Source organism: Monopterus albus, unplaced genomic scaffold, assembly GCF_001952655.1.
Source record: "Monopterus albus unplaced genomic scaffold, M_albus_1.0 scaffold180.1, whole genome shotgun sequence".
NCBI classification, from domain to species: domain Eukaryota; kingdom Metazoa; phylum Chordata; class Actinopteri; order Synbranchiformes; family Synbranchidae; genus Monopterus; species Monopterus albus.
Window position 1 is genome coordinate 367054 of NW_018128060.1, and position 26884 is coordinate 393937.

The following is a 26884-nucleotide window of genomic DNA, read 5'->3' on the forward strand; positions in this document are numbered from 1 at the left end:
GGTCCTGTGCACTGTAAATCTGAGGGTGTTTTTAATGGCAGAAGATTAAAACAGTTATGTCCTATGGGGTGTGCACTGACAAATTTCTTTAATGAACATTTTCTTTATGGCTAGTATTATTTCAGCCTGTATAAGCACAGCTATGAGCAAGTGAAGCCTGACTACCTCTGTAATTCCTCTCAGGGCTGTCATATAACACATTCTTACAAAAGTTGGACAAGGTCACAAAGCACTATGTTAGCATATAGATCTCTCTTAAAATTTTTATATTTTTATCCTGGCTGCTATTCTCTCTCTATATTAACTTTTTATATTTGGCGATACTGACGATATCTCACACACCTGATTGGGTGTCCTGAGAGCTGAACAGATACAGCGTAGCCCAGCAGGTACAGCGTGTGTGGGACATCAGCGGATCGAGTCCGACCATCAACCTACTGTAGCTCTTTCAATCTCTCATCTATTAAAGTAAATGTTTGGATAAAATAAGTTGAAGACACTATCTTGAACTTTGAGAAATTATAATGGACATTTTGCTCTATTTTCTAACATTTTGTAGACAGTGATTAATTGAACAATTGAGGAAATAATCTGGAGAGTTATCAGTAATAAATATAATTAGATGCCACCCTGGGGTAGGGCTCACAACTGCATACACTAGAGATAAGATTAACTGAGAACATTTTTAATGTAAATGTGTCTTCCCATCTAAGGTATGAGAGTGATGGCTGGGGCCCGCCCATGCCCGTGCAAACCTATCTTCACCAGGGCATGGAGGACGAACTGGAGGAAGAGGAGGAGAGGGTCCCCACCCCACCCATCCGAGGGGTCGCCTCTTCCCCAGCTGCAGTGTCCTTTGGGCAGCAGTCCACAGCCACCCTTACCCCTTCACCTCGTGACGAGATGCAGCCCATGCTCCAGGCCCATTTGGATGAGCTCACGAGAGCGTACCAACTGGACATGGCAAAACAGACATGGTACAAACCGCAGTATTAAAGCAGCATGATGAAGTTTTAAATTGGCTCATTTTTTACCCATTTCCTGCAGTTATTGTAGTTGAGGGAAATGCAGCCAAATCTATCTGTATGTATTTATATACACATGCATACATATAGTCAATAACTTATCCTATTGTTGTCATTTTAAAATGCTTACTGTGTATTACTGCCAGGATTTATTTTGGTCCTGCAGTATTCCTCATGTCAACTGTGTGTGCAGTGGAGATAAACCCATTAATCATTCAATTTTAATGGGCCCATGTTACCACTTAGGCAACCACTGTATTTTGCTCATGCTAAGAGACACATTTTTTACCCATGGTTGTTTACTCCCCCCACACCCCTACAGCACATTCCATTGTTGTTGCGCTCATGCAAGTCGGATGAAGGCCATGCTTCATTCTGTCTGCAACGCACAGAGAATGAGAGACTGGCATTCATTCCTAATAGTCAAGATGGGAGTGGGGGGGGGGACTTGTCAGGAAGGAGATGTCATGTTACCCAGTAATGACTATGTTGGTTGGAGAGTATTTTTGACAACATCAGAGGGCCAGTAATTACAACCAATTCCCACTGCAAACCGCGTCAGAGACATTGTACTCCTCAAACAAACGCAGCTGTCAGCAGAGGAAGCTGCCGCTGAGGTGACAGCCATGTGTCGACAGGCCTGGAGAGCGTGCCTTTATAGCATCTACAGCGGCAATTAGCAAGTCATTGTGTTGGTATGCAAGCAGCACCATAGAATTAGTGGAATTGTCCAAATGTATTCACTGCTTCACATATGAAAGCTGCCTCTAAAATTCCATGAACTTCCTTATTTTTCATCATTCTATGGCAAAGAAAATACTGAATATTTCCTGTATTCTTTCTGTATCTGTATTCTCTCTGTATGACCCCTCCACCTTCCTTGATGAATACTGTATGTCTATACCTTTTCCAGGCACATGCAGGGAGGCTCTCTTCCTCCCCAGGCACCAGCTCCTCCAGTGGGCTACGTGTCGAGCACAATGGTTTCTGACCTAGAAACTGACCTGGCTGATGAGGATGAGGAGGAAGACGAAGAGGAGGAGGATGAAGGCTATGGAGCCAGGCATCCCCGCGGCATTGAGCACACACCTGGGTCTAGCATGGACAACTTGGACAGCTCTTTAACAGGTAGCTGGATTCTGAATTGGCACTAGTGCGTCTCTTCTTTATTAATGTATGTGTTCACATTGTAATTTCTTTTAATTTATCCTTATAAGGACAATTCTGGAAAATCCATTTTTTGTTCAATGCATATCTATGTACATGTATTTATACGTATTTTGTATTACTTAATAAATGTTACGCAGTTTTATTATTACCAAATGACTACTGTATGTTGTAATCATTATGTCTTGGCAAAATATATTCAAACCCCATTGTTGTTTCATGTTGTGTTACTATAACTGGATAGTTGCTTACGACATGCTATATATTGATATGTATTCATTTTTTATGTGAACATGCTTACCAAGTGACCCTCAATCAAGTTTTTAACCATTTTTGGCAAACTCTGTGGATTTATAATTATATCTTAAAAAAGAGATAAGAAAGTCTATGAATTTTAAAGAGGATAGTGAGAGGGAAACTAAGAGGAGAGAGAGGGAAGACGAGCACAGGAGAGTGACTGTGATTTAACTCGCACATAGCACTGGAGCCTGTGCCACCCATATCTTCCCAAGGAGATTTGAAATAAATTTCATGTGTTGCATATTTCATTCCATACTAGAGGCACCATTTCCATTTTTACAACTCCTTGAAACTTTTACAGCCGTCTGTCAGGGGGGACATGTGAAGGCCATGACATTGCAGCAGCAGGTCTGAGTTCTGGACTGCTGCTCTCATACTGACCAGTGGCAAAGAAAATACTGACATCTGTAAACTAGAGGGTAAAACTGGAGGGATATTCATGAAAAATGTGGGCCATTTGGCTATCATGCATGTCAGAAGTTTGGATAGAAAATGCTGGTGTAGTGTAACCCTGTGACATTGACATCAGGTCTTCCAACAAAGTAAAAAAAACTAAAATATCACAATCCATACTGGGATATTTAGAGGTAAAAAATAAACCAGAAGCAAACAGAAAATATTGTGTATCTGTAGATGGAGAAGCTGAGCCAGTTGAACGAGAAAACATGAGAATAAGAGGGTTGACGGTGCTACTTGTTGGTCTACCATGTCAGTAGCAACCCTTAAGAGTAGGTTTCCATGGGATGATGGAACAGTGGTTTTGGTAGCGCTGACACATGCTACTGCTGATGTATTTAGAGGAATATAAAGCAGCAACTGGGCCCTAATCTACTGCATCCTTGCGCTACTGTATTACTCTGAAGACAACACTATTTCTTGTTATCTCTCTGCAACTCTTCCTCGCACTCCATTGTTTGACAGCACAAACACAGTGCCAGCTCCAGGGTTACTGGGAGGAAGAGAGAGAGGATAGAGGAAACTGCTGTGATTTATCGTGGCCACCGTTTTGAGGCTATACAAACAGGGGAGGGTAGAAGTGAGATTTCTGTCGAGCCGCACTTGATAGATTTGTCATTGTTTTAATAATATGGAAATAGGTCTGTTTTCATAATGTTACACCAAAGGCCAGTAAATCAAGCATTTTCACTGCCCCAGAAAAAAAAGCCAGCCTTCTCCCCACTGGCTATTTTTCACCAGCAGACTGTCTGCACAGGCTTTCCAGTGTGTTATTCTATGCTCTGAGATAATACAACTGTAAATCCTGTTGTTGTGGTTGGTGCTGCAGAGCTGCATCTTGCTTGAGCCAGAGAGATGAAGTGAACATATAGGTATTACCTGGCTTTTTTGTGCAATCAGTATATGTTGCGTAAAGCTGAGATGTGGTAGCACTGAGGCTCTTATGGCTACAGTTAGTGGAAAGCTGGGATGTTGTAGGCGATTATCATCCCATAAAGTCTTGCCAGGTTTGTGAGGAGCAGGGTCTCGTCTCCTGACAGCAGGTATAGATGCCTGCTCGTCAGGGGGAATGATTTTCATGGTTAATGACATGCAGATTAGGGTTTCCGTCAGTATAAATCAGTTTTAGTGGCAGGGGGGATCTGGGCTGGGTTTTACTGCCCCCCAACCATCTCCCGTTTACTGGCCTTGCTCTATCAGTGCGTGGAGCATGGGAGGCATCAGTCAGTGATTTTTAGAGAACATGGTTTGGCCCATTGCTCTGGTTCAAGACATAATAAAATGACAGACTCCTAGTAGAAACCTGGTCAGTGGGTGGGGGGGGGCACGTTTCTAAGGTAAAACGAAAACTAGATAGATTTTTTAAAATCAACTTATATGTCAATGTTCACTGTTTGATTGGACTGCTATATCTCAGAATAGAAGTGCTCCAGAGGTTCAACAGTAGAAAGTGGCAGTTACTGCAACTGAAAAGTCATTCTGGGATGTGATTTGCTGAGGCAGAGGAGTTGGAAGCTTCACTGCTTTGGCTGGCACTACCTATACTACATTATCTGTTCTATTCTTTGTGGGAGGATTGGACCCAGTGGAATTGCTGTCTTTCTTTCTTAGAGAAAAACTCTTAGAAAAGAATTTCAAAGAAAATAGCAAGGCAAGATGGTGGGTGGGCTCAAAGTAGTAACTGCCTTGGATTTCAGTTAGTGCTGTAAAAATGGGTTGTGTGAGGGGGTTCTCTACCTTATGCAAGCTTATATTTTATAGAAGTGTCCATTAATCTGAGAGAATTCAACTGAAATTCTGTTGCAACTTTAGCCGGTGAAGCTGCAATTCCCTGAAGTGACTGAGCAACCTCTTCTTTCAGGCATATGGTTAAAAATGAAGAGCCTCAAATGGAGGAGGCTGGGAAAGGTGTGTTGTATTGTATTGCAAAGAATCTGAGAAACCAAAGTCTGAAGCTGGTGTGCGAGTCATGTTCATTTGAATTTCTGAATTCCATCCTGGCCAGGATCATGCCACCCTTTGTTTCATACTGACCTTTTAATAAACCCTGCTGTGAACTTTTTGTACCCATCACTCCCTCAACAGCCTTTACCCTCACACCTCTTCAGTCCTCTGTTACACCAGACTGTTCAACCACATCACTCATGTGCACTCTGTGAGGGAGGGATGGCAAGTGTGAGCAGAGCAGTTGGGTTCATGCCACTTTAGCAAAGTCTGCCAAACCAGTCCCACTGAAAGCTGTCACATTAGCCGACTGTTCCGTGTTTTTGCTTGCCAAAGTGCCATATTTTTATTGGCAGAAGGATATTTTTATATTTAAAGTGCTGGCCTAGCTTTTTATGTGAAGGAAAAGAATCAATGCATGAAGAAGTACTTAGATTAGATATATAAGCTAAAAGTCAAATGTTATATGCTCCCTTATAAAGACCATATCTTTGTGTTCAAATTATTTTAAGAAGGAAATTGATTTCATTTCTCATCTTTTCGTCATCTTTAGAGTAACATATATGAGTAGATGTGTAAAACTACAGCAGTTCTCACTGAGATTTTAAAATAATTAGCGTTTCTTAACTTTAAGTACCATTTAGAAAATAGTGGCTGTGTATTCATCACATATCACCAGGTGTTTGATCCCATGCGTTGTTTTGTGAGATGCTTCATCTGTGTAACCTGAGGCAGTTCTGTAGCTGCGTCTGCTCTGCACAGGTGCGCTCATTGTTCTTTATCATAAGAAGAGCAAAATGAGTTGACGCCAGTCCCGCTATTCCACGGTGTACATTCTGGTTTGTGTGCACCTTTGTGTATGTGTATATGCAGTATATATTTTGCATGTGTTTGGAATAGATGAAAGGGGGTAGGTCAGAACAGAATGACTACACAAAAGCACTCACCTGCAAGAACAGAAATGCCTTGCAGCAGATACAAAATCATTTAAGTGTAGTATGTTATTACGACCTAATTTTTATAGGATCACTACATACCTTCAACCATCTACATGTAGAATCACAGCACAGATGTTCAGTATGAGAGATGATACATTTATAAAGGTTATAGCCACTGCACTGGAGAGTCTGAACATGATGAGATTCAATTTGGATGTTCTGAAAAAGAAAAAAGTCACACACACGCACACGCACACACACATTTGCTAAAACCTGTGGTGTTCCACAGGGTCCATGGTGAATGGGTGGGGCTCAGCCTCCGAGGATGACCATAATTTCTCCAGCCATAGATCCAGTTTGGGCAGTTCATCTGATGGTTCCATCTTTACCCAATGCAGCTTTGCCCAGGCCTTGGTGGCTGCTGCAGACAAGGCAGGCTACCAACTGGAGGGCACTAGCCTCAGCAAGAGAGGTTGGTGTGTGGAGACCAGCTACCTATTGCTGGACTGGAACTACTAGTCATTTGTTCCTTTCTGCTCTAATTGTTCCTCCCATCATCCGTTGAATGGTGTTTCCTCCATAATGTGGCCTTGTCTTTCCTCTGTGCTGCTTGTGGATGCTGTGCCCAGGTTGTGCATGGCACCTGTTGTAATGGCTAGACTGTGGGTATCTTTAACTTTAACTCACCTCCTCTATAACTCATCTGGCTTGGATTCTGGCTTTCTCGGGTAATAACTGGATGCTACAGTATGTTATACTTGCAACCTTTCACAGGCTTCCACCAGAGAGCGTTCTCTCTTAATGAAAACCGTTTGTCTTCTCATAGGTTTTTGGATTAATGTCCTCTACCTTTCTCGATGACAACCTCAACTCCACCTTCTAGGTGTTGGCTCCTTAATATCTTTATTAAACAGTTGGCCTGTGGTTCCATATCTCTCTTGCAGGTAAGGGCTTGTCCCACAGACCCCGGCCCAGCAGTCCATTCTCAACCGATGGCAGCACAGTCGGTACACACAGCTTTGGCCACCAGAGGGCCACAAGGCCCACACGCAAACCCCGAAGCCAGGGCACAGCACCTCACAGGAGAGATGCTGGTGCAGACGGTGAGGCAGAGACTGAAAACACATTTTCAAAAGTTTATTAAGAAAGTTCTCTGCAATATAATATTGAATGGAAACATGTCTAGACATGATTAGAGTTTTTACAACACTATATTTTATACATAATGGATGCATCCATTTGATTTAGTGTGGGTTTCCCTTTACACAGACCTACCTCCTCCTCCTGAGCCGCCTCCTTGTCAGGGGCAGAGCCGTATCCAGGGGGGCCGCAGTATAAGCAGCATGGTATCCCCTACAGATAGGAAGGCTTCCTCCTTGGAGCGTCCACCTGTGTGTGGACTTCTGTCTGGGCCAGACGACATGAAGAGCTCCATTGACAGACAGACACGAACTCCTCTCGAACATCATTGCCAGGCTCAAGACAGGCTGGGTTCCATGGACCGAGCTGATGATGGGCGCAGGGGTCACAAAACAGGTAGAGTTGAGACAAGGCTGAAGTCTGTAGCCATGCAAACAACCCTATAAAGCTGTAATTATACTTCATGCTCATTAACTTGCTTACATTAGCATGGAAATTACCATGCTTAGAACTGTAATTGTTAAATGTTTATCATGCTATATTAACATGTCAAGGTTAGCATGTTATGCTGCTTGCAGTTTTACACCACTTCCACCAAAACAAGAGTTATACAGTGAGTTAGCTTACTTACAACTGTTCATTATTAAGGGGAAAAACCTCTGCTTTTGGCTGCACATTCTAGAGTGCTAGTGGGAAGTTTCCTCTTACTGGCTGAAGTATTTACTTCAATAGCAAGATAATGTATTGAATTATATCAAGAAAACAAGACGGATGCAAGAGTTTTGCTGCTGCTGTACCATAGCAGTGAGGGAATTTTCTCTAAGTTCTGCTATCGAATTTAGCTTTTATGCTGAATGGAGACTGGGCTCCCATGAACAGATTGCACTGTCTGCCAGTCGCTATGGCTTCCAGAATGCCCCCCTCAGCCTCCCCAGTGCCCCTGTAACTGTTGCCAACACCGGCCAGTTCCTAGTAAAGCAGAAGGGCCACTGCAACTGAAATGCGCTCTAATCGTTTCAGCTTCTTTTTCTCACACAAACAGCAGCCACTCTACTTCCCATCTGTGTGTGCCTGTGTGTTTGTGACCATTAGAGATCTGCATGCTGTGCGCCCTGCCCTCTCGGCACCAGGACTCTCTCAGTCAGTTGAGTCTGAGACCATGAGACAAAGACAGGTGCCACAATCAGCATTTTTACAAAAAAAAAACCCCATAGGTGAATTCCCATATGTGTCAGAGCGCTGATTGATTCACAGCAGAATCCACTGGTCGAGGCAGGCTCTCTTACAGTCATTAGTGGAGCAGTGGGGAGCGGTTTGATGAGATTTCACGCAAAGACGGAAACTGCTGAGGGTCAGTGTTATGTTGGCCTACAGCAGGGGGTGAAACAGCAGCCAGTGGTCCCTCTGTTATTGTATTTACCCCCTCATAAGGCTGGTAGCTGCAAGGCCATGTGTGAGTCCTCTCTGTGGCACACCCTGGCAGTGCCTGCTGGCAGTGCCACTCTGCAGATGTCGGGAAAGCAGAGGGTGTTTCTCTCTGTGTGTATGTGGGAGGGTGCAAAGTTTCCTTTGTCTCTGCATCAGATGTTAGATGATTTTCTCTGCAACAATCAAAGTCATGTGTTGTGTCTACTTTTCAAACTCACAGTATGCCTTTGGGGCCCTCTGTATGTATTTTCAGAGGATGGGTGCCTGCCATACAGTAAACCATCGTTCCCCTCCCCTGGTGGCCACAGCTCTTCTGGCACAGCCTCATCCAAAGGCTCAACGGGGCCGCGCAGGACCGAGGGGCCACGACAGCCACAACAGTGGACCGCCACAGAACATGCTGAATTCCTAGGGACCAATGGACAGGGACCATTCTCTGGAGAGTTATGTGAGTAATTCAGTATTTTTGATGTTTTACAGCAGTTTCTTAATATGCAGTATGGTGTTGCACATAAAATGTAAAAAATCACTTTTGTAGTCCAGCTGTTCTTGTCAAATAACAGTGTATCTAGTACTGTTGTGTATATTGTCTCAGATTATAGCACTGTTAGTTATCACCCGAGGCAGCAACGCTCTGGGAAGCCACTGCACCCGACTGCTGCTCACATCCCGTAAAACCAGTTTGTCATTTGTACATTTCTGTTTGTGTACCGATTAATCTAATGAAATACAACATGTTAACTAATGACCTCTAGAGTTGTTAATAGGAACTCAAAAGAGACCAAGGCTAGCTGTTTTCCAGTCTTTTAGCCTTTTGGCTAGCAGTTGTTTACCTTGATGTAATATCTTTGTTTAGCTGTTTGTCTATCCTTAAAATAAATATGTAATTCCTGAATTTTGACACTTTAAAAAAAAGTATTTTGTTTCTCAGAGTGATCTGCCTTGGATGCGGACTGGAGGAAACCCGTTCTGTCCATGAAAGGATGACGCGCTCCTTGTCGGAGCAACGAACTCTGTCCTCACCCATGTGTTCTCACAGGGAAGGACGCTACAGAGAAAGTGTCACAGAACTGTAAATGTGATGTATAGACACAGACATACTGTACATCTCACTATGTTTTTGTCCTCAAGAAAATATTTCCACCTCCTATCTTATTGTAATTTTCTTTTTGTTAAAAAAGGCAAGTTAAAAATAAATGAAAACATCTATATAAGAACAAATTTTCTGGTAACTGCCCTTAGGGAAAAGGGAATTTTGTTTCTGTAAATATATTCTTTAACTTGTTGTTGCATTGCTATGCAAGCCTAATTCAGTTCTTCTTATTTCTATATACAGGAACAGTCGGTTTTATTTGGTTATTTGTATTATATGTGAATTGAGTGGCTGTTGTGCCATAAAATAATTGTTTTATAGTCCATTATTTGTTAATAGTTATTGTACCATTAATTATTACCATTATTATTATTAATTATTGTTTTGCACTGCAATTTTTGGTGATAAGCACAAAAACATAGCTCCTGCTGACATGAAGAACCGGAAGAATATGTGAAGAGGAGTTTCTGTACTGTAAAGTAAAGAGAAGAAGAGTTATATACTAATGTACAGAGAGATATTAAAGAGTAGGGCTTTGCTCTCAGACAGCAACAACTAAAGCGCCCATTTCTATAGCTGAGTGTAATTGGGTGGCAGACACACAAAGCTCCCATGGGTCTGATAGGCAGATATAAGGTTGGAAGAACTGTACACAGAGGATACTGTAATGCTGTGTGTGACTCAGTTATTTCACTTTTAATTAACTGTCCTAGAGTTTGATATCAGCAACATTTAGTGCTCGGTGTTTTTGGCAGCTCTGGGGGTTGTCTGGTTTTCAGAAACTGACTGAGGTAGTGTTGTTTTTTTTTTTTTAAATACCTCCAAGCATTTCAAGTTTATTTTTTATTTTGTGATTCACTCCCTCAACAATTTTACTAGACTAAGTTTATGCTCCTCATCCAGCATAATAGCACACCAGCCATAAAACTGTCAAAAGGGAGGAGGAGTCAGTGAAATGTTCGCACGCTCGAGTTCAGTCATGGCACTTACAGTGACAGAGTTATGATTCTTCTAAAGCCTTAACAGGTAAGCAGACATCACAGACAAAGGAGTATTTATTGTAATTAGAAGCAGTTATACTCCCAAAGCTACCTAAAATATCAGGGGAGCGATGTAATTTGTTTACATCTTTTGTTTTTTTGTGTGTGTTTTAGTTCCATACATTTTTAATATTGTTTAGAGCACTTACTGTTTTATGTTTCTTATACTATCTATGGTACAGTGTGATCCAAGTAAAACCACACACAGACCTGTTCAATCCAGCTAAGTCATGTTAAATTAGGTGATCTATTAAAGCAGTTGTTGCTTTAAAGGTGGGTGCCTCAGTTACCAAATGTTCAGCGCAGTCCGGTGTCAATACGTTTGAGAGGAAACCGTGTGTGTATGATTTACAGTGTAGCTCTGAGTCACTGTTTGTTCCCAAACAGTGACATGATAATGGAGAAAGGCCTTGTATATTCACTAGCAGGTCCCACTGCCTCTGTGTCTACAGCCACAACGCGGAGCAGAACACTTCCCATCTCCCTGACCGCCACAAAACACACACTTATTGTCCGCAGCTTTCCACTTCTCAGCCTCTGATTCTCAGTATGTCTTTTGAGCCAATGTTTTTATTGGTTGTCCTTTTTTTAAAATAAAAAGCTAGTTTCTTTGTATGCCTTTTATGAACTCCGAAACGCTGCTTACAACGTTTTCAATATTAATGTTCAGGATTTTTGTGGTTCAATGACTGTTTGTTTTGTCTTTTTTGTTTGTTTGTTTGTTTGTTTTGTACTGCTAATGTTGATTTAAAAAAAAAGAGGGGGTGGAAACTAAAGGTCGTCAGATGCTGTTATAATGTCGTCGTCATGCCATCATCATTTTACATCATCCACCCAGTGGCCAGTGTTCCAGAAATGAGGTGCAAAGAGTATCTCAGGTTATTTTACATTCTGGTGGTGTTTATGTATGTGTATATATGTGTATATATCCATATGCATCTCCACTTGATTATGCCATTCCATTTTCATTGACAGAAATATCCCTCTCATGTCAGGTTCTGTTTTCTTTTCTGCTGTGTATTTTTATTATAATGTGCTGGTTCATCCACCTTAAGACGATGTCACTAAGAGAACATACCAAATTAAGATTGCTATTTCTAATGTCTAATGCATTTTAATGTCTCTTTAATACTCATTGTTTTCTTTAAAATCACAGTGTTGTTTTGTATTTATTAAAATGATAATAAAAGTATATTGTGAAATATGCATAAAGATTTGTGAGATATAAAATGTGTATTTTTGTTCCTTGTAAAGTTTGCTGACGGAGCCAAGCAGCGAGGCCATAAGGAGATGACAGGCACACTGTGCTCACGGCACGGTGAAGTGTCGGGTCAGTAGCCGTCGGAGTCACTCTTCGTCCTGCATGTTCACCACACTGTCAAAACTAAAGAAACTTAAAACCTTTTTGAACACAAGGAGCAAAGACGCTCACAATTTACTTGTCAAGTCAAGAGAGAAAATGTCTTTTTGGAAGGATGAAAGTACTTTGGCTTTCCCTCTCTTTTGTTCATTTTCTCAGTATTGTTGGTTCTTTGTAGCCTATCTGTGTGTTGCCTTTTTGCTATAAAAGAGGATTAAAACGGATAAAAAGAGAAAGTTGTTGGGTGAAGTCTTTCTGTACAGTACGGGGGTGAGGTGACACCATTTCAATGCCATTTCTACAGTACAGTACATTCAGTTTCTTTTTCCTTTATAACCACCTTCTGTATTCACTTGCATGTCCTTGTCCAGAAGAGAGTGGATCAAGAAAATAAACTTTTACAGTCTCATTCCCATGCCCTGTAAAATAAATCCATGTTTTATTTCCTTGTACCTGGATCAATATCAAATAAAATATTTTTGAAAAATGAAAAATGCCTTATGTTATTAATCTTTGATAAAAAGGCCACTCAGTAGGGGCATTGACTAGTCCAGTCTAGGTGTTAAAGAAAATTCTGCAGAAAAATACAAGAAATAAACTGCAATGTCATTATTTGCATTTAAACTGTAGCATTTCAGATTTAGTACTTTCTTACACTGAGGCTACAGTACAACAACGTGAGAAATAGCGAGCATGCCTGTTTCTCCAAAACATCTACCCACTGATATGTTGATCAAGTTTGACTCAGCAACAACGTACGTGTCTGTGTGCGTGCACGTGCAGGGATGAGATGGATGTGCTTGTGAGATAGCTCCTGACTCAGCTGCACTTTTGATGTCAAACCTTGATGCTTCCAAATGAGCAACTTCAAACACAAATCCAAATCTTCTAAGTCACCGAGACAGGCAGCTTTCAAGCTCTCTGACTCAAACTAAAAATTATTTCTGAAAGAAATGGTACAAACCTGAATATTCAAAACATGGAACAGCTACTTTTATCAGCATTACATGTAAATGTAAATTAGCATGTAAATTTTGTTCTCTGTTCTGTCATTGCTACACCTAAACATATTGTTGCGTTGAGGGTAGAGAGATACTTGGTGGGGTCCCCCTTGATGCCTGAGGGCAAAGCACCTGGTGGGATCCCCCATAAGGCCACACTGGGCGTGGCGCATGTAGTTCTGGGTTGGCAGGGGGTTTTGTGGTGCTTGGTGTGTTCTGTCTGTGTGTTGCTGTGCTGTTCCATGGTGGTTGATAAAAATAGCGGCTCCAGAGAGCGCAGAAAAAGGCAAATTCTGTCTCCAGCTCCTTCTTCCAGCTAACCTCCATCACAATATCCCACATTCTTCATGTATGAGGAATGCCCCAGTTGACATGCACACAACACACACCACCTGTGCTGATCACAAATATCTGGTAATGACCACACTTGTGGCCCACTGTGAGTCCTTGATTTCTAAGCAGGCAGTGAAATGTGTCTGCAGTTGCTATGGTGTTGATTGTCTGAGTTATTTACTGTGTGAGATGGCAGCAGTATTTTCAACTTCAAGATGAACCGTTCTCTGGAACGTTGTGCTGTCTTATCAATGCTGGGCTCATGTGAGACATGGGGTTGCCTCAGTGTGTGTTAGCACCCTGCTGGTACCTGAACCTCATTGTTTGGAAGTCTTGTATGGTCTGTGTTGGTGGATACCAGACTGCACAGCTCATGAAATTGACCAGTTTCTTCAGGAAATGCTTCTCAACTTTTTGACTGTGGAATTTGCACAAGGTGATGGAAGCTCTGCAGCTTGAGATATTTGAAATATTCAAGTTGAAATGGCCACTTTCACAAGGTCAAGAAAGGTAAACTGCACACTCAAAATGTAAAAAGTGTTGCTCCAGTGTGTATAGTCTGCATTAAAAATGTGTCTACTGTAGCTCACAGGACCTGTAGTGAAGGTGGCCTCTAGTTAGAAACCTGTTCAGCAAACCCATCTCCCTGATTTGTGATGTCAGAGCATTACACTTTTTGACCTAAAGTAGTCACATTTTACTTCAGTCCAATGAATAATTGGCGCCCAAACAACTGATGAATATATTCATGCATTGCCTCCATGTGACTCAGGATTCACTTTTGCTCAGCGTTTCCCTGTAGACCAACAAAAACACTAATGCAACAAATGAATCCATTTTGTCAATGCAACCTCACCTTGTTTTGTACTTGTCTGTCTGACTATACTGTAGCATAAGTCCCATACTGTGTTTACAGGTTATGATCACTGTGCTCTTAATGTACAATGGAGCCATGCTATTCGTTTAGAGGGATGAGTTTGCAGTAAGTTCACTAAACAAAACTCTTCTGATGTTAAGTTTCCCCATGCAGCATGTGCAATGTATATCTTACAGTAAACAATGTACATCTCCATAAACTTCCCCGAAGGGGCTTATTTAATGATCTCACCCACCCCTCCCTCAACAGATCAGTAGATCATTCCATCACCAGACAAGGCATAACGTCAATCACGCGCACCTGAGCCAATTTCTTGACGGAAGTTGTCCCATATCGGGGTTTGGCGCTCCTCACCTTGAATCAAAAAACTGTCCAAAAGTGAAACGTTGTTGTCGGGGTTTAGTGCTCCTCACCTTGAATCAAAAACTGTCCAAAAGTGAAACGTTGTTATCATACAGTATTTCAAGTAGAGACAAGTATAAAGTAGGGCTATTATTTTGCGAGCAAAGCAGGCCGGGAGATAAAATACTTTTTACGTATACGTTTTTCCTCAAACTACCGTGCGTCAAATGACTTGTTTAACTTCACCCCCTCCAATAGAGATGTCGTGGATTATACCCAGAGTTCAGCAACACACAATTTAAAGTTCAAGGTAAGACAGTTCACGCTTTTACTTCATTTTTATTACATGATAAGATAATGATAAGTGCAAGTTTGTCAGGCTCCAACACTGCTCTGCTGGTGAACGCGAGTTTGGTGGTGGTGTTTTTGTTGGGCCATTTGGTGACTAGGCTGACTAGAAATGCTTTATTTAAGTGGCTCTCGGGTCTGCAGTATGTCTTTATGTTCTTTTGTAGCTGAGAAATAGTTTGGTACGACTATGAATGCTGCTTGTATCCATGGCTGCATAGTGGCCAGACTTTTATATGGTTGATAAGTACCGAGGGCGATGGAGGCCTCAGTGTTTTAATCTGTGCTGTTCAGTCATGGTTTACAGAAAACATTATCATGACCAATTTATTGGATTAGTTGGGTTAATGCCTGTGTTGTGAAGAACCCCTGAACCATCTGTCTGCCAACATGTCATAGAAAAGTTGAAGATAAAAGTTATACTACTGCTAATCAGGTTCTGAAGGCTGAAATGTTCTGTCTCGGATCTGTTTGAATGTTTGTTTATACATAGGAAAGACAGTAGGAGAGCATTCTGACGATGGTAGCACTCAGCAAATGATCTCTGCTTATGTAAGAGGAGGTGTGTCAGCTGTTTCCTGCACCGGGTCGAGCAAAGTCACAGTATAGAATATGTATGTAACCATGTTTCTGAGTGGTTAGTGTGCGTTCGGTGTGCGTCACGGTGAAGTGATAGGAACATCAGAAATCACCCACTTTGGTTTGGTCCTATTGACATATCTGATGGAAGTTTGCTGTGGCAGCTTTCATTTACAACATGAGTTGTTTTTGTAAACGTGCATATTTTCAGTATCGTGCACTGGCAAATGTCATTGTCTGTCCCTGTAAAACGTGATGTGAGTAAGTTGGGGTCTTTTCTCTCCGTGATGATTGATCAAGATTTTAAAGGTTACCTCTACTTTTCTTACAAAGCAGCAGTATTCTTCTCAGCTCTCCTCCTCCATCCAAAAAGTAGATTATGCAAAAAGCCTTGTGCTTTATAGTCACCGTGTGCACGTTTCTTCCTTACTGTTTGTCTGAATTTTAAAAAAGTCTCCTGTTCAGCTGTGTAAAGTTTATTTGCTTTCTGTACTTTTCTCTGCACTGCTGAGATGCATCTGTCTGAAATATCTGTCATCCTGTGTGCACAGGTTAAAGCCCTGCACAGACCTTTATATAGTGGATAAGAAATCATATTTATCTGTTGAGAGCTGTTTTTCCTAATCCCATCCTAACTCCAATTTAGAAAGACTTTTATTATGCCCTTCAAGAAACTAGTATACTACAAAACTGAGACTGGAGGCAAAACATTTTTAAATTATGGAGCCATAATCCAAATAATTAAAAACAATCCCACAGTCAAAGAATAACATTGTGAGAATAAGTGATTTTCATGATATTTCTTTGAGATGGTTGGGAGACTTTTGCCTTCATATTTATGGAAAAGGTTCACTGATCGGTCCTGACCCTTTAAACAAACCCATCAGTGCAGACTAGGCAGGAACTGCTCCCATTTCACACCTCTTCCTCTGCTTGTGCCTGGGGGGCAGGACAAGTAATGACTGTTCCGCTACTGCTCTGCTCCTTGCCAACAAAGCAACTTTCCCCCCTCTACTCACACCTTTTATTTCCAACTGTTTACCAGTGTGCACTCTACCACCTCTTCCTCATTTCTCATCTCCTTCGGAACGTGTGGCAAATATGCAGTTTGCAGTGATGTACCTGTTTATCTGCGTACTCCCAGAGGCCTGGGCTTGCATACAGCTGTGTAATTGTTGCATCAGACATTGGAGATGGTCTGTGGAGAGAGAAAAAACTGTTTACCCTGGCAGAAGGAAATAAGCTTTGCTCAGCAAATACATGCTGCAGCAAGATATCAGGGTGTGAGCGCACGAGTGAGTGTGCATTTGAATGCATGTGTGTTTTGATGTCTATACCAGTGTGTTTGTGGTGCGAGAAGGGAGTGATTGTGTAGGTGCTTGCACATAGAGTATGTGTGTTGATGAAAGGAAGCGTTTAGGGCTCGTGCACCAGGATTTTCTTTTTTCCTCCTGCTTTTCTCCACCTCTTTGTCTGTGGACTGGTGACAGTGAGTGGAGGTGAGAGGGCAGCAGTACCAGTGCAACACCATTCATCACCCATGTCAAACAACTAGACCAGCTGCTGGGGACAAGCGGTGAAAATTTGCATTTAATCGTTCTCTCTCTCTCCCCCCTCCCTGTCTCAGCCTTTATCTCTCTATATATTTCCATCATACCATAGCTCTGTATTTGATAAATGACTCTAGAAGCCACATAATTTTCCACCTGTTTGGATGAAAACATTGCATTATTGACCAACACTTTCCATATATTGAGTTTTATGTCATAAAACAGACTAGTCCAGCTGGCTGCATGCAGTTCCTCTTTTATAAGACCACTCTTCTTATGCTGCTGACTCTGAGTTTGAAGATTAGTGGCTCTTAATGACAGGGTGTTACTGGGTTATGTCGACAATAGTACATTTCCAGGCAAAGGTGGACAGTCTCTGTCTTCAGTAGGGCTTTAGCTAACAATTATTTTCATAGTTTTAATTTGATGGATTTACTGTATTTCCTCAGTGAACTACTTAGTGCTGTAGTCTGCGTTTTCCCGGAGTTCAAGATGACTTCTTCAAATTGTCTGTGTTTTTGTCCAACCATCAGTCCAAAACTTAAATACATGGCACAAAACTATGAAAGCAGCAAATCCCCATTAGAGACCATGGAATCACCAGATGCTTGGCATTTCTGCTTGAATTTACATTTAAATTTGTACATCTAGTGAACAGAACTAGCTTTCACCTTTTTCTTCCATAGTCATTCAGCTTGTTTACAGATGCTGCACAATACAATAAAGAAATAATAGTGTGGAATGATTTCATGTTAGCCATTTATTAATATTAATATTATGAAATACTGCAGAAATTAATATCTTCATTCCACTGAGGAATTCTGAAGACACATTTTCTTTTGGAGAAAACAAAATCACAAGCATGTGAACTGTGTCAATCATATCATATCTCTGCTGCTTAATATCCGCTTGTGACTTATGATGTCTTTTCGTTAGTGGTCGGCATGCTATCATGATCTTTAAGACTGTTGCTTTTGACATATTAAGTGAAGTGCTGCTAATTGGCATGAACCTAATGCAAACTTGTTTGTAAGTTCACCTTGTCATTTTCATCATTGACATGTTGACACTCTTCTACCTTCCACAGATGGATAGCTGTCTCTCACTTCTATGTGATGGTAACCCTGAGGTTAGCGTTCTCTGCAGCTCTTTTGACTCCTTTTTCATCCCACCCCCCTCTTTTCACATTCCCCAGCATCCTTGCCTGCCTGGACTTTCTTTTCTCTCTGCTTATTCGCTCTCCTTGAGATTTGCGGTTCAGTTAGGTGTAGAGTGGGAGGGAGTGTTACAGAACATTTCACCTTGCAGTCTTTTCAAAAGGGACCATTCAAACAAGCTGAATGCAGGAATTGTTGTGAAAGCTGAGCGATTTTATTCAAGAGAAAAGAAAAACTCTTTTGGCAGAAATAAACAGAAATTGATTGTCATTTATTGTAATGACATCAACTGTAGAGAAGGTAAAAGCTGTTGAAAAGAAACTACAGTATAATTTTACTTTGGCCCTGTGTGTGTGTGTTGGCGCCACAGGTTGCCACTGGATGTTTGAATTTCAGTGCATTTCGTGACAGTGTACCATTGTTTTGTTTGAGTACAGAGCTTCATGTGCAACACTTCCTGTTCATGTGGGCTTTTAACATGCCATTGGCTGCTAGTGGGATGGCGTGATGAACAATCTCTTAATCAAAGCTTAATTGTTTACCATGATCCTGAGTGACCTGCTTAATGGAACCAACCCCCCACCCCCTTCTTGATTAATGATGTGTGTTAACGAACACAGTGGGAGACACCCCAAAACCTTGTCTGACTCTCATTAATTAAAGGCTGGGCAGCAGTATCTGAGACCGGATATGCAGAATAATTTAATGGAATATAAACAGAAATCCTCAGGTTAACTGATGTTTGGCTTGTAGCTGCGTGACAGTGCTGTTGTATTGTGTTAACCTTATTGTCTTCAGACAGATTTTACATTTTTTTTAATGAGGTTTTTGGTTATGTAACTCACCAGAAACATGAGATTTTTTTTAATGTGCTGTAGTGTCTAAAAGAATCAAATGCCGTGCCAGTGGAACAAAATACATAGAGTAAAAAGATAAAATCATAAATGTTTTCTTTGTGAGTCCAAATTACACGTGTCCCTCTGCATGTCCTTTAAATCTTGTCCATGAGAAGTGGCATTACTAAACCCACGCTCTGCCTTCTGCTTGAAAACCACACCAAAGAAAAAAGAAACGGCTTTACCAAGGCCAGCTTTTGTCTGTGGTTGTATGAAGCAGAGCAGAAATATGCAAAACTATCTTTTTCTGCCTTTCACACACACAGAGCTGCTCTCAGATGAAGCATAAGACTGAGAGATTTTTTTTTTTATGCCTCACTTTTATGGAAGCTTGCTCATGTTTTTCACACAACAGCGCATTCACACATGTGATGGCCAGGGCTTTGCAGATAGAAATCTTTGCCAAGGACTTGCACTGAACATCTGCCCTTGCCTTTGAATGATACAAGGCTGTGGCTGTTTTCATTGGCACTGCTGAATATGAAATTCATTTTTAAAATAAACGTTCAACTTTTGAATAAAACCATGTTTAATCCAATCTGAACTTTTAGAGAAGCTGCACATATTTAATAATTTGCTTGCTTTTCATTCCAAGTGACAGGACTCACCACATGTGTATTGTGTTACATGTTCCTATAAAGCAATATGTCCAGCGAGGAGGACAGTTTTTAGCTTCCAAGCATGCACATCACAACTCTCTGGAGCATAATCTGTTAATCACCCCCAGACAGCCACTGTAGACCCAGCTATCTTGTCCTGTTCTGGCCACATAGGAGACTGGAGGGCAGCTGGAAATGGAAAGGGGACGGAAGGGATAGTGCAGGAGAACATGTTAAAGGGATATTATATATACATATTACTGTGTATCTATAATCTGTTTTGGGTTCTTTGGTTAAATGTCAGCTTATCTTGATAGCGAACAAAATCATACATATTATATAGTTTGTAAAACTTGAGCACTCCTTGGCCCATCTTAGCTGTCACTGCCCGCAGGTCTCTGGTGTTTTAACGAGACTGTTTACCTGCAGTATCTTATCAAAATTTCTCTTCAAATCCCTTTTCTACTCCTGACTTTCATGGTCAGTAGCAGATGGTGCAGCTGACGGTTTAATTGTCTTTATCACTGAGGCATCTGCTTTCTACTCTTTTAATCCAGAACACTGTGGCATCGTCCAGGCAGCTGAGTTTGTGAAAATAAACACAGACAAAGAAAAACGGTTTCTCTAATGGACTGTAACGCCACTCGTATAACTCTCAGCAAATTACAAATTAAAAATTTCAGAGCCGAATATAGCTGCTTTGCCATGGTATTCTTAGATCTTCCACCTCAGCTTGCGTTGCTTCAATATAAATGCATGGCCTGTACCCGACTAAGGATTTTGTCAGTCGACTCGGATTTGGCTGTTCAGTCTGACTGTTTGACTATTTGTTGCTTATATAGGCTAGACTATCAGAAAATCAACTGGCATGAACCAACCAGGAGAGTCTCAGTCAGCTGAGGGCACTCTCCGCTAATGGTTCGGCTAGTTGACTGTGAGGGGCAGCCCTAAAAGATGCAACTAAAAAGACTTAAACATTATGGTGTGGGCATGTTGCCATCTGCCCCACTCTGTTGCTTGCACCCAAAAATCTGTAAAATGAGAGAGGCCCTGTGCCTCTGAGTTATTTTCTTAGCTGCTGAGATGTGATGTACCAAACTGAGGTGAAGGGAGGAAACAGCAGATGTTAGGCACCTACAATCCTTTCTGCTTTGGATCTGCAACAACAAAGCAGCTGAGGGAAAATGTCATCCGTGCATCATCCCTGATGGCCCCGCATGAATGAATAATTACTCTGCTTTGACTCAGGTCGGGATAAAGAAGGTAAAGAAACCTTCAACACTCTTACCTTGATACCTTTTGAAATGCGAAGCCCTGCTTCATGCCATGTGATAAGATGGTGACACTGAGGAGGCTGTGACGCACTGAGATCTTTCAGCAATAAAAAGGGTTAAAATGCTCAGGGAAATGAAAAGATGCACCCCAGCAGGCTCAGTACGTGCTCTTCCTCAAAAAGATGAGATGGGGACATGGGGATCATCTGTGAGGGAGGGATGGGGCCGGTGGGTGGGGGTGAAGGGGTATTGAACGATTGGTTGGCTGTGTTGAGTTAACTGCAGTCCTGTCAGGAAGGCTGCAAGGCTTTAGAAATGCATCATTGTCACCATTAGGCTTAATAATTTGAATGACATCTCGGTGCATGACTCAAAGGCACTTGTATGGGGGCTGGCAGGGTTATTAGAAATGACTCCCCGCAATGATGCGTGTCACTGAAGCAGCAAATTAACATGAGGAGATGGAGGCATGTTAAAAGCTGTAGAGAAAGGGAGTGAAAAGCTAAGGTGGAGGGCAGCAGAGAGAGAGATGTGGAGAAAAATGTTGCTATTTTCACCCTCTTTGTCAGAGAGATGCTCTGGTTGTGGTGTTCCAGTTCCTGCTCTGTTGAAGCTTTTCTCAACACCAGGTGCTCCTGTTGTGATAAATGATTCTCAACTGTGCCGAACAATGGCAGAGACACCAGACATGTCCCTCATCAAACAGTTCTGAAGCTCCTCTTGCACAAAGCTGCGTGATAAACACACTGCATTGTGCCAGCAGTTGTCTTGCCACTGCACAACACTGAAGGCTATTTTTGCTTCCTGTTTACCATGTTACTCTTATGGGAGGTGACAGTCCTCTGGAAGACACTACTAGAGGATTTTTCTGCCTGTTGACTGTCCGTTTCCTTGTCTGCCGCCCCACTCTATCTAAATTCCCTGTTCTTCTGTTCCTGTGTGCCGCTCATTTTATAATCCTGCTTCCTCCTCCTCTCCTGTTGCTCAGCTCCTGTGCATTCCTTTGTTTTCCTGTCTGACAGCAAACAAGGTGTGATACATGTACAGTGCCGTCACCTTCTTCCAACAGTAATTTATGCTGTCAGAGGTTTCCCCTGTTTGGATGGCCAGGCTTTGATGTGTGTGCAGAGTAGTATCTTGATGTGTTGACACGTTTCCCGGTGTTCAGCATGAAGCAGAATGAAGGAGGTAATTGGTGGGGCTTACTGCCACAGGCACACAGAGTAAATAGAGAGGAACTCCACTAGCTTTTAACCCCACCAATCAGATTAACAAAAGGTTGGCAAGCAAACTATCATATGTGAATGCACATCCAGTGATCCTGCTGTACTGCATAACGTGGATTTACATCCAAAATGCTGCTACTAAATGTGATTCACATTCAGAAATGCATCAAGCTACAACTGCTAGATCGTTTCTCTACCGATCTTTGCTTTATTTTTATGTGTTTTATTTTAAATATAGGCTACATTATATAAAATATGTCCTATCTAGCACCACAACTTGACCTGAGCAGATACAATGCAGATGGTTTCACACTAAAAGTTCTGCTTTTTACCTGTCTTTGCCTCATCATTATCCTAGTAAAGACAGGATTTATTGAAGGGCTGTTGTTGTCAGCATTGGTTTTAGCTCAGTGGATCTAATAAACTGGAGCCTGCATACTTCTACATGATTTGGATTGTTATGCTGAAATGCCAAAGATTTGACAAAATCATCTCATCATTTGTCCATAATCTTTAGTTTTGCAAATGTTGTGCTTATTACAAAATGTGGTCATAACCAAATTTAACTATATATTATCAGAATTTTTAAATTCTCAGATTAATATTTCTGATTTCTGAAGCCACTGTGCCTCTACTAGGAAGGAGCTCAGGTCCGTCGTTAAGTTGGTACAGCACATGCTTATGGTGACATCAGTTCTCCACCCCCTCCTTGTTCTAAGAGTTAAACCTTTTCTTATCCATCCTTACTCCCCTGCTACACAATAGTCCTATTCAGTATTCAGCCAGAATTCAAGCAAAGTGATAAAATCCCATTTATAAGCTGGAAGCAACCATAGTCTGCAGATATTCAATCTCCATGCTTTTGATGCCGGGGTCACACTAGTATGATTCTTGTTGCCCCCCCCCCCCCCGTGTTTACTTGCTCAAGCTCAAGATCTCATTACCAAGAAATGCCACTTACTAATGAGTTTGTCTCAAATCATGGTATTTGTATAAGTGCCTCACACAACTTTGGGTTAAACCTGCTACATGTCTTCCAACAGTAACAAAATGCCTGCCAGAAAATGACTTGTTCGTTTTGTGGGTGATTTGGCAGTTTATTTCAGAAGCATCTAATAAGAGTCCTAATTGGAACAGTTTTCAAACAGTTGACTGGTGAAACATTATTTATTTATTCCTCATATCAAGCAGCCAAAGCCACAATTGGAAACGTAAGCTTTTTCCTTCCTTCCAGGTGACAGTGAACTTCACATACTACACCTTTTAGGCTGATTACTGCATCATAAATGTATGCAGTAAAGCTTTTTGAAAATGTGCAGCAGCAGTATTGTTCTAAACGCTTAGCAAATATTACCTCAGAGGAATAAAAATGGCATCACACTTAGATCCAATTTGTGCTATACTCACCAATTACTTTCATGGTCCACTTCCCATCTAATACAGAAAGGCCAGATTATCTGCTGGATGTCTGGGTGCTGCACAGCCTAATTACAAACACAAATTGGAAAAATGCAACTTGTGACAAAATGGTAGCCTGTGATTTGTCTTCTTTCAGAAATTTGTTTTTGCAGTAATTCACTTTGACTGTCTGTCCTCAAGGAGAAAACTGGTCTCTGAGAAACATAAGCCCTACTTATGTAAAATGTTTTTGATCTTTTTATTGGTCTTGTAATCAGATAAAGCTGTAGCATTAGTGTACTGTGTCTAATTGGGTGATGTACAATTAATCCAAACAATAGTAGCACTGTAGCTCATTACATGACTGATTAAGAGAATATACAGAGGAAAAGAAAGAACATTACGTTATCAAATATAGTATAGTGCTTTGAAGAGCTGTGTAAACCTGCAAAGACTGAAATGAAAGCTGGAGAGCTAGTTTGAGCAGATGTTTGAAAAGGCACCATAACCCAGAGTAATCTAGCTACTGTACTTTACTTATAGTTTGTATTGCTGCAAAGGCTCATTGCACTTTTGCTCGTTCAGTTGGCTGCACATATCTCATGCCAGGACTCTCATAGGACAGGGGCAGCGAGGACTTCAGGGTTGATGGTGATGGTACTAGTGAGTACTACATTAATGCATGTGAACTTGGAGTCGCATCTAGTGGGGGCTTTGTTCTTAACGCAGAGCTTAGCTGAGGGACAGGTCCAACCTACAGCAGCTGAATCTGTGACACAAGGGTTTAGTGGGTCTCAGGAAAAGTTTTTGCTCTCATATCATTTAGTCTTCAAAAAGGATGACAGTGCCCATCACAATGTTCAGTCAAAAACACATTTTTAAATTGCTTATTTTGTTTGCTCAACAGTCCAGAGCCCAAAGGTGCTCAGTGTTTTCCCTACCATTCATTAGGACCGCCAAAAGAAAGGCGCAAAGCTGGCACTTCCTGTATGTGTTTCACTGTCCTGTGCCGTGACTGCTATTCTCCGGTGTCCCCACTGAGGGTATGGCGTATCCATGCTGAACACACTCTCTCACACACATAAAGCAAAGCAAAGTAGAGGAGACAGGCTGAATGAGAGAAAATAAGCTATCAACGTGATTCATAAGATTTAACTGAATAGACTTGGAGTACACTATGCAAGCAACATTTTAATCCAACAACAACAGTCCTAGGTGAAGAATGTCACAAACAAATTTGTGAGTTTGTGACCTGCCCCTGATTCTGCACAACTGAGTTTACACCTGCCAAATTCAAAGCAAACTTTCGTGAGGCAAAAATGTTCACATGAAGTCACGCAGAGCCCCAGGATGCAGGTACGACTTTGAGGGAGTCAGGGAGCTGGTAGAGACAGTGGAGGTCCTCAGCTTTCCAGGAGATAGATGCATTCTGCCACTGTATAAACTGGCTGTCAGATGCATTGTCCGAGGGGGAAAAAGGCAATTGCTGGGATGTTAGAGGCGAAGTGACAATGATGAAGAGATGAAATGGCGAGGAGGGTCAAAAGGGAGGAGGTATTGAGGTAAAAACTGGGAGAAGGCCAAGGTCAGTGTTAAATGTCTCATAAAGGGCTGGAGATGGGGCGACAACTGTTTCAGAATAGAACCCTGCAGGGACAGCACAATAAATAAAGATAGAAATGGATTAGAGTCAATTATGGACAACACACAGTTATTATTATAGATAAATCCATTGTACGGTAGTAGTTAAACAACAACAGTCATCACCACATTCATAAAGGCTGTTATTTTTAGTGGCTTTTATATGGTGCACTTATACAGCATATCTCCTGTGAACTACATCAAAAACACTACAGCAGCCTCAGAGCTGAATGACTTTTGAATTCGGAACACTAAAGGAAAGAGCTAGACTGTAGAATAGCAATTATTCAAAGGATCTGTCAGGTTTGACAAAGTGAATGAAACCTTATGACTTGGCAAACTAGCTTCATGGTTAATGCAGGACTTCTGGATGGAGGTGGAAATTATTGGAGGGCTGTTCTCCCTGCGGGATAGTAAAGTGATTTGGCCATACTCTCCAGATGCCTGCCATATAGAGAAGCAATAGTAGTTGTTTGCTGCAGGATGGATGAGATGAGGAAATGAGAGAGACGTGGACCAGGGATCGGCCTATGACTAGGATGCCAGTGACGGTATCAAAGGAGCAATGCCAGGAACAGTGAGCAGAAGAAAAACACAGTGGTCACATCTTCATTTCTGTTCTCGTTGCTGGCAGTGTAAAATCTTCCAACCATTTTAGAGGATTATTTAGTATGGGCGTAAGATAAATTGGTATTCCTGTAATTGCCTGAATCTTTAACCTAGAGCCAGGAAGTGATCACATGACTCTGGGAAGTCTAACATTCAGATTCCATCATAGAACAGCATCAGCTATTGACACCCTGCCGTAATGGCCTACCTTAGGGCTTGTGGCTTCACGCAGAGTAATGATGACCCATGCTAACCTTAAGCCCAATGCTTTTCTTCTCATCGATGCAGTTTCTGCACTGAGGCATGGCTGGCTGAACACACCCATAGCAAGCAGGGAGATCACAGTTCCCTTCTACTCTTCATGCCACCAGTGCTAAAGCATAAAATACCACTAAAACCAGGCGGGACTCTGTGTAAACATATGAAGCAAATCGGTTAATCTGTAATATTGAAGCTGATATAGGGGATGTTCTGCATGCAGGTTGTCGTGATGCATTAATTATTGTTGACACTCATGTTTAGCCCCCACCAGTGAAAAATGAGATGACAAAAGAGGTAATTTCCTCTTTCTCTCATGATGGTTTGTAATTGTGTGAGCTACAGTGAGGAGGGGTGAGGAGGTGTGTGGGGACTGGCAGGGGAGGATCTGTGTGAGACTTCTCCCTCCCCATTCCTTCTGACAAAGACTTTAATTCTCCATAATTATACAGATGGATTGAAATATACAGCAAGACGGGGAATCACTCCAATTATGCAGAGTTGATTAAAACTTGGACCCCATGCCAGGGTGCTGCACGAGCACGGGAGGAGTCAAGATGTGCATTAAAGAAGCAATGAACAGTTAAGAGCAGTTAAGAATCTGTACCATTAAGACCAAAACACAGAACAGGATTTTGATATCTCTTGCAAGACAAGATGGCACGAACTGTCCCTTTCTCTTCATGGCTAAGCTGAAAAGTAACAATTTACAGTTTGATGGTCTGGTGCATAGGGAAGAGTTTCTGCTCAGAAGGTAAACTCCTCGTGTTGAAATCTCATTGCCTCCTAATGAAGATGCATGAATGCTATTCATTAACTGACAACTAGAGTGTACAGCACAGCCTGTCTTCTCTGTTGTCACTGCATATAGCTACAGCATTTACACACAGGAGGATAAGTCCTGG

At 41.7% G+C, this 26884-nt stretch overlaps 1 protein-coding gene across 1 annotated transcript in view; it reads left to right on the forward strand.

Moving 5' to 3' along the window:
• Positions 1-12342, forward strand: part of robo2 (roundabout, axon guidance receptor, homolog 2 (Drosophila)) — a 261870-nt gene extending 249528 nt beyond the window's left edge. The window contains exons 24-30 of the mRNA XM_020616827.1: positions 714-977; positions 1939-2153; positions 6120-6302; positions 6775-6933; positions 7100-7366; positions 8652-8846; positions 9330-12342. Coding sequence (XP_020472483.1) covers positions 714-977; positions 1939-2153; positions 6120-6302; positions 6775-6933; positions 7100-7366; positions 8652-8846; positions 9330-9331 — 1285 coding nt within the window. The 3' untranslated portion in view covers positions 9332-12342. The remainder of the gene's footprint in view (positions 1-713; positions 978-1938; positions 2154-6119; positions 6303-6774; positions 6934-7099; positions 7367-8651; positions 8847-9329) is intronic.
• Positions 12343-26884: the final 14542 nt, after the last annotated feature.